Source organism: Apis laboriosa, unplaced genomic scaffold (genome assembly GCF_014066325.1).
Source record: "Apis laboriosa isolate Shangri-la unplaced genomic scaffold, ASM1406632v1 scaffold18_cov149, whole genome shotgun sequence".
Lineage (NCBI taxonomy): Eukaryota > Metazoa > Arthropoda > Insecta > Hymenoptera > Apidae > Apis > Apis laboriosa.
In genome coordinates, this window is record NW_025222233.1 from 2,441,552 (window position 1) to 2,455,729 (window position 14,178).

A 14,178-nucleotide genomic window follows, 5' to 3' on the forward strand; every position below is an offset into this window, starting at 1 on the left:
CATAATTTCAAGTATTATATGTATATTTATTAGAATAAAATTGAGTTGAAATAATTTTCAAATTTTTGTCTTTTTACATTACATAACTTCGAGATATTTGTTTATTAACATCAACGTCATTTGTTTAGGGTTTAGTTGACACATTCTACCTATGACTATAGGAATAGATCATTGAAACTACATATGTTTTATACGATATGATAAAATATATATATATGTATATATTATATATTATATGTATATATAATTATACATATATATTTTATATAGAATATTAATATTTCAATCATTATTACTTATTTTATTAAGATAAAAAAATTTTTAAATTAATTTAAAATATTATAAATACATACTAATATTTAATATTATTATGATAATCAGATAGAATCAAAAGTTTTTTTATTATTTTAATATATAATATTTATATATATTAATTAATAAATTATATAAGTTCAATAAAAAAATAAATTTATAATAATTGAAAAAGAATTCATAAATATATTGGTTTTTTAAAACACAATTAATTTCGAAATACATTGAAAATATACGTTGCCATCTTTACTTAGTAAATCATTGACCAATCAGATCACTTTCAATAAGCAGCCATTTTACTTTCGCTACGGTCGCACGAAGCGCGAGTCAGATTCTGCGGAGCACGGTGCAATTGCAAGCTATCGCTTGCATCGTAGGTTTCGTTGGATTTTTTACGAAAAAATTTTTATTAACGTAATAATTTGATACAACTTAAATCAAAGAAAAGTTAGAGAATGGTTTTGGCGGAAAGAAATTCGGAAAATGTTAGAAATGGGCGCAGATCGAGAGGTCCCAGCCCCAACGGACAGACGGAATCTTCGAGCGAAGAAGACGGAGGTACCAATTTCATATTGCACTTCAATTATTATTATAATTAATTTGATTCTTTTAAATGCTATCTTAATTAATATATGATAAATATACAACAACTCTAAAAATTTATTATTCTTTAAAAGTTTGCATATTTTTATATTGATCGAACACGAAAATCAGTAGGATCTTTAAACAGCGCGCCCTACTTTTCTCCTTTTGAGCTTCTTACATTTTCAGTCAATTCCTATGAATATATTTATGCAATAATTTTATTTAATTTTTTGAACTAAATATTAAATTTTAATTTATACATATTTTTATAATAATATTTTTTTTTTTAATGAATTTTTATATAATTATATGTTATTATATATTAAAATAATTTATATATATAATATAAATAGAAAAAATATATTTTTTATTTTATTTTAAAATTTTTATCAATTAAACATTAATATTTTTTGAAGTTCCAGCAGAAAAAATACGTGTTGGAAGAGATTATCAAGTCATTGTTCCAGAATTTGTTCCCGTCAGTGGTATGTTATTTTAATGGAATTATTTATTTAACATTTCTTTTATATCTATGATACAATTTTTTAATAGTTTTTAAGTTTATACTTTTTAAATTTATTATTATCTTTATAATTGTAAATTTTATATTTCAGAACGACGATTAGATCAATGCCCTGACAGGGCATTATTAGTATGGTCTCCTACTACTGATATACCTGATCAAAAATGTAAATATGAATTTTATCTTTTATTCAATATTTAAAATATATAGATTATAAAAGATTATATTTTTTTATTAGTGGATGAATATATTATATTAGCAAAAGAAAAATATGGTTATAATGGAGAACAAGCATTAGGAATGTTATTTTGGCATAAACATAATTTAGAGCGTGCTGTATTAGATTTAGCTAATTTTACGCCATTTCCTGATGAATGGACAGTTGAAGATAAAGTTCTTTTTGAACAAGCATTTCAATTTCATGGGAAAAGCTTCCATCGAATTCGTCAAATGGTAAATTTTTTTCATGAATTAAAAATTTGAAAAATATTAAAATTATATAAAAAATTATTTATATTTTTGTCTTTTATTTTATTATTTTTTATTTTACAGTTACCAGATAAATCTATTGCCAGTCTTGTTAAATATTATTATAGCTGGAAAAAAACGCGAACTAGAACATCATTAATGGATAGACAAGCTAGAAAATTAACAAGTGGTGGCAAGGAAGGAGAAAATGGTAGTGAAAATGGAAGTGAATTAGGTTCCAATACAGACAGTGAATCAGAAGAAAAAGTAAGATTTATTTCTAAAATATCTAATAAATGCATGCACTTAATGTTTATAAAAAAGAATAAATATTCTCCTCTCAATTTAAAAGAATATCTTATAATTATAAATTATGATATAATATTTATTTTCATAGTTTAATAATTAGAAATACAAAAATTAATTAGAATAAATGTTTTTTTTTGGCTTGTTAATTTTTTTTTTTTTTAAATTATTTTAAGTAAATTAACATTTGTGCTATTGCGTGTGGTAGTGTTTTCCTCTTGCTGCATTTTAATGTCATGGCACTGGTTCGAAATCGTATATGTATAATGTGCAATAATACGCGTCTGAAAAATGTATCCACACGGTAACGTATTCCATGCGGTGAATAAAAATAATAAAAATAATAAAAACACTGATCTACAATTGGTAAAAATTATCAATATTGAGAATTATGAAACTTATATGAAATGAATTTATTTATACAAAAAAAAAAGTAATAATTTAAATTAATTAATTAAACTAATATTTCATTTCTCATAAATTTCTAAACTATTTAAAAAAAAATCTACATAAAATTAATTATACAAAATTAAAAATTAAATTATCGTTATATCGTGTGTGAACGTAAATGTGGAACGTTCCAGAAATGGACGATCCACCGCGGAATACGTCGTGGAAAGAACCAAGCTGTGCCAGGAAGCCAAGGCACTGACGCCAAAGCCCCATCCGACTCGGAAAACGCCCCTCAGGTTCAGGTACTCAGCCTAAACCTTACCCTGTTGCATAATATAGTATGCTTATTATATTTTGCTATTTTATGTCCCATATTTATTTTGTCTCTGTTGTACATTTTTTTCCTTTATCAAGAAAAGAAAATTTTGCGTAAATGATTTATATAGTAGAATGATAGGCTGAAACCTTACTGAGGAAAAAATGTTGAAGCCCAAAAATTATATAAAATGAGGAAGATTTACGCATCTCATGAATTTATTAATTCGAAAAAAATTGGCTTTTTATTATTATCAAATGTAATAAAATTTTAAAATCAAACGGAATTCGGAGCTTCTAATTTTTTACGGCGGGCCGAACTAATATTTCCGAATAGAATTTTACACACGCGCGCACACACATACGCATACGCGCGCGCGCGCGCGCACACACACACACACACACACACACAAAATTTCTTATTTCTATTTTTAAAAAAAAATTTTAAAGATTAGTAAAAATTAGATATTAAAAATTTTTAATGAAAATAAAGGGTGGGGGGGGGGGTGTTATCAGAATATATTTTACAAGGGTATTATGTGTTGTAGGGCTCGTGTAGCAACTGTGGCGTTGCTTGTCATAGTGTTCGTGCGACGCCAAAAGGACACGCGTGTCACAGCTGCTATCTGCACTGGAGGTCAGTGAGTGCAAGTTAAATAAAATTTAAATAATTAAAAAAATTATTTAGAAAATAGAATGTTCATGCACATATTATTATAGATAAAAAATACATACGATTAATTTTAAATATTTCATGAGTACAATAATATACCAAGTTTTATTATTAACATATAAAAATTTTAATAAGAATGCATGAGCATTCTTATCTATACAATAATTAATGTTTTTAAAGAAATTACAAAATTATAATTGTAGATCAGTTATAATTCAGATAGATAATTAGATATATGTATATATTCATAAATTAGAAGTTATATTATAAATTTATTTAAATAATTTAGGCGAACTGGTGTAGCAAGACCATTAAGTTCCATGCCAGGTCGAACAAACAAAAGAAAACCACCTCGCGGTCTCGTTGTTAATCACGATGATTTAGCAGCATTGGCTGGTCAACCTAATCAAGCAAACAACAGTTTACAAGCCATTGACACCGAAATTGTTAGTCTAAAACGTCAAGTATGTTTTCGAATAAAATAACACAATACGTGTGGATACATTTTTATATAAAAAAATAATTTATTGTTTAATTAAAAATTTTAAGTTATTTAAATAAAAATTTAATATATAGATACAATCAAATAAACAACAAGTAAGTGCACTGAAGCGTAAAACAACTGATGGTATTGATGATTTACGACCTCCAGAAGTATCAAGTCGTATAAATGCTCGTTGGACAAATGATGAATTACTTTTGGCCGTTCAAGGAGTTAGAAAATATGGAAAAGATTTTTCTGCGATTGCTGATGTAATTGGAACTAAGACAGAAGCTCATTTACGATCGTTTTTCGTGAATTATCGGCGAAGATATAATTTAGATGCCGTATTAAAAGAATATGAAGCTGAAAATGGCCCGATACTAATTGATGATGAGAAAGAAGAAAAGGTAAAATATTTATAATTCATTTTGTGTATTACGTAATATTAATCATTAATATTACGTAATAAATCGTTAAATATGAATGTTTAAGATGGATGTGGATCAGCCAAATGAAGCAGCAGAATCATCGCAAAAGACGAAATCATCCGCCAGTATTGGACAAACAGCTAAATAACAAATGACTATACTTCTGAATACTACCAAACGTGAAAAGAGCAATCACAGACACTTTGATAATCGATAATATCATTTAAAAGGTATTTGTTTATAATTCAGTTTGCAATTTTCACTTCTAATTATATTATGTTGCTACTGATGCGATATAAAAATATCAAGTACAAGCAACAATTTGCATCAAATTTATGTGTAAAATAAATCCATATAATGCATGTATGGATGAATTTATAAGAACAAAAATGTGTGAATTTATTTAGCTAAACTTAGTTTTAATATAATATGTTTGAAATGGAATTTTTATTAAGTAATATAAAAAAAATATTATTCCATTAAGGAAAATTAGCATGTAATTCTAAAAGATAAATTAATGCATCCAACTGCAAATATAACAAGCATTTTTTTAGATTCATTTTATATAATCTCGGATGCATAATAATTTCTTTTNTTTTTTTTTTTTTTTGAATAAATTAATTGTATTCTGTAGCATGTAATATTTCTAGATATACAAAGGGATGTCTTAAATCCCATTTTAACTAATGAAAGTAATTTAACACAATCGCATTGAATGATTTATCACTAAAAAAAAAAATAATGCTCAAAAAAATAATATACTTTCATTCAAATTTTAATGAAAAATATTGAATATCTTATTAAAATACATCACAGTGAGAATTTTTTTTATTAGTTTTATAGAATAATAAATTTGAGAGATTGAAAATCGTGCTACTGAAAATATCAGATTAAGAAGAATATATTTTTATGACTTGCTGCATATTCAATCCAAATGTATAAAAAACGAAAAAAATGGTTCCTGATATTTCTATTATATTATGCAAAATTATCTAATATATTAAAATTTTCTGTATTTCAAAGAAATGGTGCTTCTATATTTACAAGAGCACAAACTTTTATAATCTTATAATAGAGAAATATTTCACTTGTAACAAAAAAATTATATTGAATAATTTTAATTGGATAAAATATAAAAAGAATATATTTATTTATATTTCAATAAATTTTCCGAAATAAAATATTTATATAATATTAAATATTCGAACAAATATGAAATATATTAATTCGTTTAAATTTATTTTCAAGAAATTATTTAATAATCAACTTTATATGTATATAAAATTTAATGATAGAAATATATTATGAAAAGCATAAATTTCGTTTAAAAATGATAATTACTATTAAAAAATATTTTCAAAAAAATTTCCATTGATTTTTCACTATTTCATAATACAAAACCTAAACCTGATATATATGTAATTTTATTTATAATTTCATGTGTACATCCACATTTACTTGTAATAGCAATAGTAATAATACTATTAGTTTAATATCTGTCTAGGTAGTATTTACTTCTTAATGTTAATAAAAGAAACACTCGCAAGCGTGTGTGCACGATTTCTTTAACAAAACGTGGTATTCCTGAAAATGATTGTGAGATTAAATACACTTTAGAAATTATTATATAAACATCGATGTAAATAGCAATGATCACCAAAGAAATTTACTATAATCATTAGCAACATATCATGAAGATTGGCTGGAACTTACCAGACAAATAGTTCTCAAATTCAATATATATATAATGCGATCAGAAGCGAATAACAAGTTATTTAACAATTTTTTTTTTGTTTTAATATGATTCATTCAAGCGATAATTGAATGATTGTAAAATATTTAAATCTTTTATGAATTGCATAGAGAACATTTTATATTATATATTAATATAAAATAGAAGCTAATTTTAAGGAATTTTATGGAAAATAATCTGTTATGTTCTGATCGTTTTTTATTGTATTCTTAAATCGCTTAGTTCTAATATGTGCAATTCTTTCGCACACAAACGCATGAAGCGTAGTGTTCAAATATATTATTAAATATAAGCTTTCATAATTTAAAATTGAAGGAGGAAGTTACTTTCAAATATTTTGCTAAGTGGATAATCTCTTGTTCCGCTAAAACTTCTTTCTTCAATACTAATTTAATTACGAATGCATTTAATTAGAGAATGATGCGCAATTAGCGAATAAATGTTTTTTTAAAAAAAATAAATCTGCTTAATGCCCAAATTAATTTTGAAATCACATTTGTGTGTGTGTGTGTGTGCGCGCGCGCGCGCGCGTGTGTGTGTGTGTATCAATTATTAAATTGTTTATATAAGATTTGAATAATTCATAAAGCACATTGCTATTATACAATACTTTTAACTTGTACGGACAACAAAAGATTTTTTATTTAACAATTTAAAAAATTAAATGAATGATATTACAATAAATTTAATATATTATATTTAATTATATCATATAAAGATACTATAGATATGATAAAGTATAAGGAATGGGAGACATGATTATTCAAAATTTTCTAATATTTTAAGACAATTAATATGTAGCATAATGTAAATATAAAGTTATATGCTTTGTGAATGTGTACACATTCATATGTCCGTAAAGTGTACAGATGTATTTATTCAAGACTATTAAATATCTCTTGTGTACTTTGATGGGTTAAAAAGCATTTATTTAGATACCTTAACAGAAATTATAAGTCTAATTATAAAAAATACATATTTAGTTATTACTTATTGTTTATTCCATTAGAATTGTACATTATATATTATTAGTTATAATTCTGTAATACAATTTTTTGTTTCTTTAATAAATAATTTACATATTTAGTATTTAAAATATTTTCTAAATTAGTATCATTGAAACAACATTTTTTTTGTAATTGATATTTTGTTTTAATTATACTTAGAACCTCTATATATTTTTTGTTATTGTATTCTATCATATTATCTTTTGAAGAACAATTAATATAACTTTTTTGTTTGATATAATAAAAGCAAAGATTTAAAAATTTTGATTTTTCTCTATAAAAGGGATTATCATCATGATAAAAAGGATTTTCAATAACAGTATTACTATCAAAATATTTAATATTATGAGTGAACAATTTTATAAAAAAAAAATTCATATCATTATTTATAGGAAAATTTAATTTTTCAAGTATCACTTCTGATAATAATTTTTGATATATATGTTCATTATGCTTTAAAGTACTGTATTCACTATTAATTGTCTGTAGAACATGTGTTTTTAAATTTTCTGCAATAATTTCACGTATTTCTGCAATTTCATCTTTCAATAAAATTAAACAACAATGTAAAACAGTCAATTTATTTTTACTTGTTAATTCTGAAAACCTATAAATCGCAAATTGTATAAATTCAACTGCAATTTGTCTCATATATTCTTCTTTGTGAATAGTTAAACTAAGTGCATGAGATATTATTTCATTTATCATAAACTCATTTCGGGAAAAAATTATCAATACACATCTTAAAGTCCATAAATCAGAATATTTTTTAATTTCTAATTTTTCATTAAATAAATTTTTTATTATCTTTTCAATGTCTAATTCATTTATATCAAGTAATGGTAAATGTTTTAATGTCTTCAAAATATAATTTATCATTGCTTTTAAAAGTAATTCGTTATGAATGATATATTCATCAGATAATAAATATTTAAGTACAATCTTTAATATTGGAATGCAATGTGACACATGATTTAAAAAAGAAATACTTTGATCAATGCAAGGAGAGTTCAAAATTTTATGTAAAATATCAATATCAATGTTATTTGTACGATTTATATAATCAACATACAATTTTGTAGAGACATCGATAAATTGAAAAAATCCTGGTTTTATCTTTTCAGAAGAGAGTAAATATGTGTTTTCATTAAAAGTAAATAAATCTTTATCAGATATCTCGTCGGAAATAAATTTGTTTAATTCTAAAAATAGCGTTTCTAATATGTAACAAATTTGTAAATTATTTTTTTCTTTAGACACATTGCTCCAAAGTTGTAATATTTTTTTAAATCGTAGCAGTTCTGTAGATTTTTTTAATTCATAATTTTTATATTGTTTAATATCCAAATATGAATTTATATTTTCAATTTCAAAAGATAATTTTTCTTTCAAAAATTTCATAGTTAACAAACAACCATGAATTAAATTAATATTTTGACATGAAGAGACATTGCACTTTAATTTCTTAAATTCAAATTTAATTTGTAAAAAATTTGTTAATGCTGTGTATGCTTTTGCAGCTAAAAGTCTAACATATAAAACAGGATTTTCAAGTAACATAAAAAGTAAATGTTTTAATTTTAATACATATTTTTGTGAAGAATAATCAATTAAATTACAAGCACTACTCGAAAATTTTGAGAGAAGTATAAGAATATGTACAATATTCGAATGTAAATATAAAGTAGTAGAAAATTTTGTAAATGTGAAAGAAAATCTATGTAATTCTTTCATAACATGATCTGCAAGCACAGGATAATGTGTAACAAAATGATTAATTGAATAACCATTTCCAAAATCTAATGTATCATTATAATTTTGTCCAGTTAATCTTGAAATTATAGCACTAAATAATTGTAGACCTGCATTTCTAATAGTCCATATTTCAGATTCTAAATATCTGAAACAAGTTAATGATATTTTTTCCATGTATGGCATTAATTGTGCATGTAATTCTTTATCAGCTACTAAAGCCTTTAAAAAATGCAAATATCTTGCCCATGGAGAATCATGTTGAGATTCTATGCTTTTTAAATTTATATCCGAAATATTATCAAGCAGATCTAATAATTTTTGTACTGCAAAATGTAAAAGAGGCCTTTCTCGTCTATCGTCGCTAACAACTATTTTATAAAACATTATTGATAATCCAGCAGCCCTTCTTGTAATGTTTAAAGAATGCATAGAATCATTTTCCATTATACGTAATATATATTTTTTTGGTAAATTAGAATACTTAGCTTGTTTGCATAAATATCTGAAATTATAAGAAAATAAAATAATTTAATTTTTTAAATTCTATTGAATTAAATTATACCTTGTTAATTGTGCTATTGCTGTACCAGCAGCTTCTACTACTCCTTTATGTCTACATCTGAGTAATACAGTAATAATAATATTAGCGGAACGTTTAATAATATCATCGGAATACATTAATATACCTATTTCACAAGCTATTTCACAGGATACCTGAATAAAAAAAAATTATTATTTTTTTTTATATATTATATATTAATTTGTTGGAAAAGATAAGATTTTACAATAAAGATTAAGATTTTTACCTTTAAAGACATCCAAATGCAAGAAATAAGTATATGATGTGCAGGAGTTAAACTTAAATCATCAAAGTTGAGACTGTCTATTTCACTATTTCTAATTGTTTCATTAATCGCTAATCCCATTTCCGCAAATGATGATGAATATTCTGTAGATTCAATTACGATATCATTCAAAAGAAAACATTTTTCAAATAAATTTTAATTGAAATTAAATAAAATCTACCTTTATTTTCAGATTTTGAAGAAAATATATATAAAAAGAAATTTATAGCATCTTCCAATAAATATAATATTTTTTCAATAAATTCGATACTTATGTTACAACTTTCTCGATTATTTTGAAAAGTAATATTTAATAAGGCAGTCATCATACCATAAAATGGTTTATTTTGAACAATTGCCTTTAATACATCTTCTTTCATCTTCATTAATTGATCCGTAGCTTCATTATATAAAAAATGTGAATATTTCAAATAATTATTGCAATCATTATGTAAAAAATTCAGAGGCAACCAAATTACTAAAATTGATATAAGAGCTGCACCACTTTCAATTTCATAGAATTTAGAAGAATTGCAATGTTTTAATGCCGTATGAAATAATATCTAAATTAATATTTTTTTCATTAAAGAAAAAACATCAACAAAATGTCAATTAAATGAAAAAGAAATAATTTCTTACCTCTTTCTCTGTATCAGATAAAATATCTTTATCAAAATAATTAAGAATAATAGAAGTAGATAATTGTTTAACATCAAGTGCAGAATCTAATACAAGTTTTAATAGAATAAATAAACTTTTTCTATTTGTAAGTTTCCAATTTTCAGTTGTTATTAAATTTTTTTTCAGAAATAACATACATGAAATATTTTCTACACTCTTAGACTTATTTATAATACATTCATCAGTAAATGAAAGTATGGCTTTATATAAGTTTAAACCAAGAATTTTTCTTTGATAACAAGAACCAATTTCAAAACAATCTAAAAAAAATTCGTGTAACCAATGTGTGATATATATTATATCATATATAGAATCTGGATTATTATCACACATTTTTAAAATATTAATATAAAATATTTTAAAATATTTTACAATTCCATTTCTCATGTAAATTGTTGTGCTATTTGCATTAAGCCATAGAAAATTTCTTATTGTAAAAAATTGATCTCTATTTTCCTTATATAATTTAATTATTTCATAACAATTTATGGCAAATCCATTCAATCTTACAATTTCATTATTATGATTTATATAACATTCAATGCTTGTTTGTTCTGGAAGATCAATATGCATTTCACAAGCCATTTTTTGAAGATGTGAACGTAAAAAATGTTCTTTTATATCTATGATAAAATTCCATAAATAAGGTAAAAGATTTTTATATTTTTTAATAATTGGTTCAAGCCAATGCTTACAAAGTAATTGAAGAGCATTATGATTTTGGCTGTAATTAAATATCTATATTTATATTTCAATTTTTTATTATAAAAATTTTTAATAAGTTAACTTACTTCTCTGATGATTCCCAATGATGAAAGAGATAGTTTATTATATGTCCAAATGCTTCCTTCCATTCATTTTCGTTTAATTTTTTTACAATAGCAATATAAACTTTTGTACCCGCTGAACGCAAATAATATTTCGTTAAACTAGTACATAAAGAAAGTAAAAAGTCATGAGATGTAATAATTTTAGTTTGATTACAAACTTCGCATATTTCTGCGAGTATATCGTACTTTAGTTCATTTTGCCAAGAAATTGTATTAACACAATGTTTAAAGAGATATTCCGAATATCCATTATATTTTTTTTCCATAATTTTCAAATACATATTAAAAATAAGCATTGAATTTTGCTTACTTATATCATTAATAGCATTACACCAATTTGAAAAAATAATTGTTTCAAGTTTTTGTTCTAATTCTGAATATATATTCCAAAAACTTGTATGCATGGTTCTTTGCAAGCACATGTATAATATTTTATATGCAAAATAAGAATATTTAGTATATTTTATACAATGTTCGAATATAAGATTAAAAATAAGAAAACAAATATCATCAAAATATATTTCACTACGATTAACTTGTAAATATCCATAAGCGCAAATCAATTTAAATAGTTCTAATTCGGGGATGTCATATTTTTTATCGAAAATGTGTAGTTCGTTATGTTTAGAATCTAAAAGGTTTATAAAAGTTTCTTTTAAAAGAACCAAAGAAGATTGCATTGATAATAAAGCAAAAAATGTGTGAGAAGCCAATAGAGTTCTTTCTCTTCTGGTTTCTGTATTTGGAATAAAAATTTCTATGATACATATAAGGACTGGTTGCCATTGTTTCAAATATTCATCATCCCAGGATTTTGTGCATGATGAAGTAAAATTTATTAATTTCTAAAAAAAAAAAACAATAAATTCAAAATAATACTTCATGCTTAGAATAATATAAATGTAATAGATGTTAATTAAGATAAGCTAGATCAATAAAATCAAAAAATACTAACTCTGAAAATAGTAATATCTTCTGTACATGTTTTCAACTCTTTGATTACATAATTCAATTCCATATTTTTTGTACACATTTTGTTATTATAATACAGAAAAAGAAGATTCAATTTAATAATTATATATATTATACATATATATTTGTTCCCTATTCATATGAATTTGTATTTGTTGTTTGAAAATTAAAAACTGCTTTTGAAGTTTGTGCAGTTGCATCTGTTTTGTTTCCATCAAGGCTGCATGTCCTGCAATTAATATGTAATAATGTCATTTTTTAAAGTTTTTTTCTAAGTATCAAAAAATTAAATTTAAAAATAATAATTAATAATTAATTCCTGCAAAGCCATAAAACATTTAAAAATTCAAAAGATAATTAATTATTGGTTTAAATGTAAACAAGCATATTATTCAACAGCCATAAAATTTGCTTTTGCATAAAAATCTATATAGCAAAATGATTGAAAAGAAAAAAACGTATCATTTTTTTTTTTTAATATAATGGATTAAGGTTATCACATCATATAAAAAGACAATATTATATTACTTGTAGTCTTTTTATTATAAGTAATAAAAATAAGAAAACTTAATTCAGAAACAGTTCAATAACTATTAGATGAATTATAATAAATTATAAATTACAGTAGCTAAATTAGTTTATATTATTTATATTTTATCTTGTATTTTGTTCTTCAGGAACATACCCCCCTTGCTCTAGCTGCTCTTTGAATTTCAAGTACTCTCTCTTACGATCAAAGTGTTTTACCTAGTAAAGTAATAAAAAAAAAATTTAATGAAAGAAAGATAAATTGATAAAATTATTTTTTACTTTTATATTACTAATAAACTGAAAACTATAATATTATTGGCCTTTAATTATTAAAATAATATTGATTTATAATTCATAACTTACCCATAGTGCAGGACAGAATTTTTCATATTGATCTCTAAATTTCTTACAATCTATTTCTGTTTTACCATCATCAAGACACTTCCAATATTCATCTCTATGATTCCAACATTTTGTACGATCTTCTTTATTTGGAAAAGACATTCTAAAATAATTGAATATTTTTTATTATTATTTATAATTAATTAAATTATTATCTAATTGTTTACTTTTATATTTTATATCTTTTATTAAGTATAAAATATTATTATATATATTAAAATTTCAAAACTTCATAAATAAATTTTTATTTAGTGAAAATGGAAATTAGAATATTGAAATTAAAAAAATATAAGTTATACTTACCTATATTAAATGTTTTGAAAGTTACTTATATTAAATATTTAAATAAGTCAATGAAAATTTTCACTTATAAATTCTAAATATATTATAAACTTATTTTAATAGAATCAAAAATAACAATCTTAAAATAAAATAAAATGATTACATAATCTTGCTTATATTTAAAGTATAATTTTGTGCATATGATAATTCATGTGTTAAAAATCATAGAAAAAATTTTGTTTATACATTTATAAATTCAATATTTTTAGGAATATAATTTAATTTTTTAATTTATTAAATCAAAAATAATATTTAAAAATAAATAAATAAATTTTATTATTATATATTTTTAAAAATTTTTAGTAATATATAAATATATACAGGAAAAATAAAATAAATAAATTGAAATTTATTATTTATATATTATTTTTATATAAATTATAAAATTATTTTGTTCTTATTCTAATAAAAAGTTTATAAAACTATTGAAACTAACCTGTCTATTAGTTTTCTTGTAATAAATTAATAAATATTCTACATAAAATTATTTAAATTTTTGTTCACGATATTTTCTTTTTTTATTTTTTAAATTAAAAATATATATGCATATATTTTATTCTTTACTTTATAATG

General features: G+C 22.9%; 3 protein-coding genes across 5 annotated transcripts; 1 reads left to right on the forward strand and 2 right to left on the reverse strand.

The window, feature by feature from the left end:
* Positions 1-647: 647 nt before the first annotated feature.
* LOC122711879 (REST corepressor 3-like) lies at positions 648-5,063 on the forward strand. Of its 2 annotated transcripts, XM_043931034.1 has the most exons (10): positions 648-870; positions 1,314-1,382; positions 1,512-1,586; positions 1,659-1,873; positions 1,973-2,155; positions 2,779-2,889; positions 3,451-3,539; positions 3,865-4,039; positions 4,152-4,466; positions 4,552-5,063. In XM_043931034.1, the coding sequence occupies exons 1-10, from the start codon at positions 768-770 to the stop codon at positions 4,633-4,635; spliced, it is 1,419 nt and encodes a 472-aa protein (XP_043786969.1). In that variant the 5' UTR covers positions 648-767; the 3' UTR covers positions 4,636-5,063. The 2 variants fall into 2 exon arrangements, with proteins under 2 accessions (XP_043786969.1, XP_043786970.1); XM_043931035.1 differs by lacking the exon at positions 2,779-2,889.
* A 2,205-nt stretch (positions 5,064-7,268) lies between these two features.
* Positions 7,269-12,441, reverse strand: LOC122711841. Its single transcript, XM_043930963.1, is given in 7 exon segments — positions 7,269-9,504; positions 9,565-9,716; positions 9,809-9,982; positions 9,985-10,410; positions 10,487-11,252; positions 11,320-12,203; positions 12,314-12,441. Coding segments are annotated over 7 exon segments (4,716 nt in total). The 5' UTR covers positions 12,392-12,441.
* On the reverse strand, positions 12,321-14,103 carry LOC122711842 (cytochrome c oxidase assembly factor 6 homolog). Of its 2 annotated transcripts, none has more exons than XM_043930965.1 (4): positions 14,042-14,103; positions 13,225-13,366; positions 13,016-13,077; positions 12,321-12,559 (listed from the first exon to the last, which is right to left on the reverse strand). In XM_043930965.1, the coding sequence occupies exons 2-4, from the start codon at positions 13,363-13,365 to the stop codon at positions 12,463-12,465; spliced, it is 300 nt and encodes a 99-aa protein (XP_043786900.1). In that variant the 5' UTR covers position 13,366; positions 14,042-14,103; the 3' UTR covers positions 12,321-12,462. The 2 variants fall into 2 exon arrangements, with proteins under 2 accessions (XP_043786900.1, XP_043786899.1); XM_043930964.1 differs by lacking the exon at positions 14,042-14,103 and adding an exon at positions 13,567-13,628.
* Positions 14,104-14,178: the final 75 nt, after the last annotated feature.

Bases quoted from the DNA above. Each gene is read 5' to 3' on its own strand.
- LOC122711842 (XM_043930965.1), bottom strand. From the start codon at position 13,365: ATGTCTTTTCCAAATAAAGAAGATCGTACAAAATGTTGGAATCATAGA. The intron at 13,078-13,224 runs GTAAGTTATGAA...TTACTTTACTAG, and splicing joins AATTCTGTCCTGCACTATGG to GTAAAACACTTTGATCGTAA. The intron at 12,560-13,015 runs GTATGTTCCTGA...TATTAATTGCAG, and splicing joins GAGCAGCTAGAGCAAGGGGG to GACATGCAGCCTTGATGGAA.
- LOC122711879 (XM_043931034.1), top strand. From the start codon at position 768: ATGGTTTTGGCGGAAAGAAATTCGGAAAATGTTAGAAATGGGCGCAGA. The intron at 871-1,313 runs GTACCAATTTCA...TATTTTTTGAAG, and splicing joins TTCGAGCGAAGAAGACGGAG to TTCCAGCAGAAAAAATACGT. The intron at 4,467-4,551 runs GTAAAATATTTA...TGAATGTTTAAG, and splicing joins ATGATGAGAAAGAAGAAAAG to ATGGATGTGGATCAGCCAAA.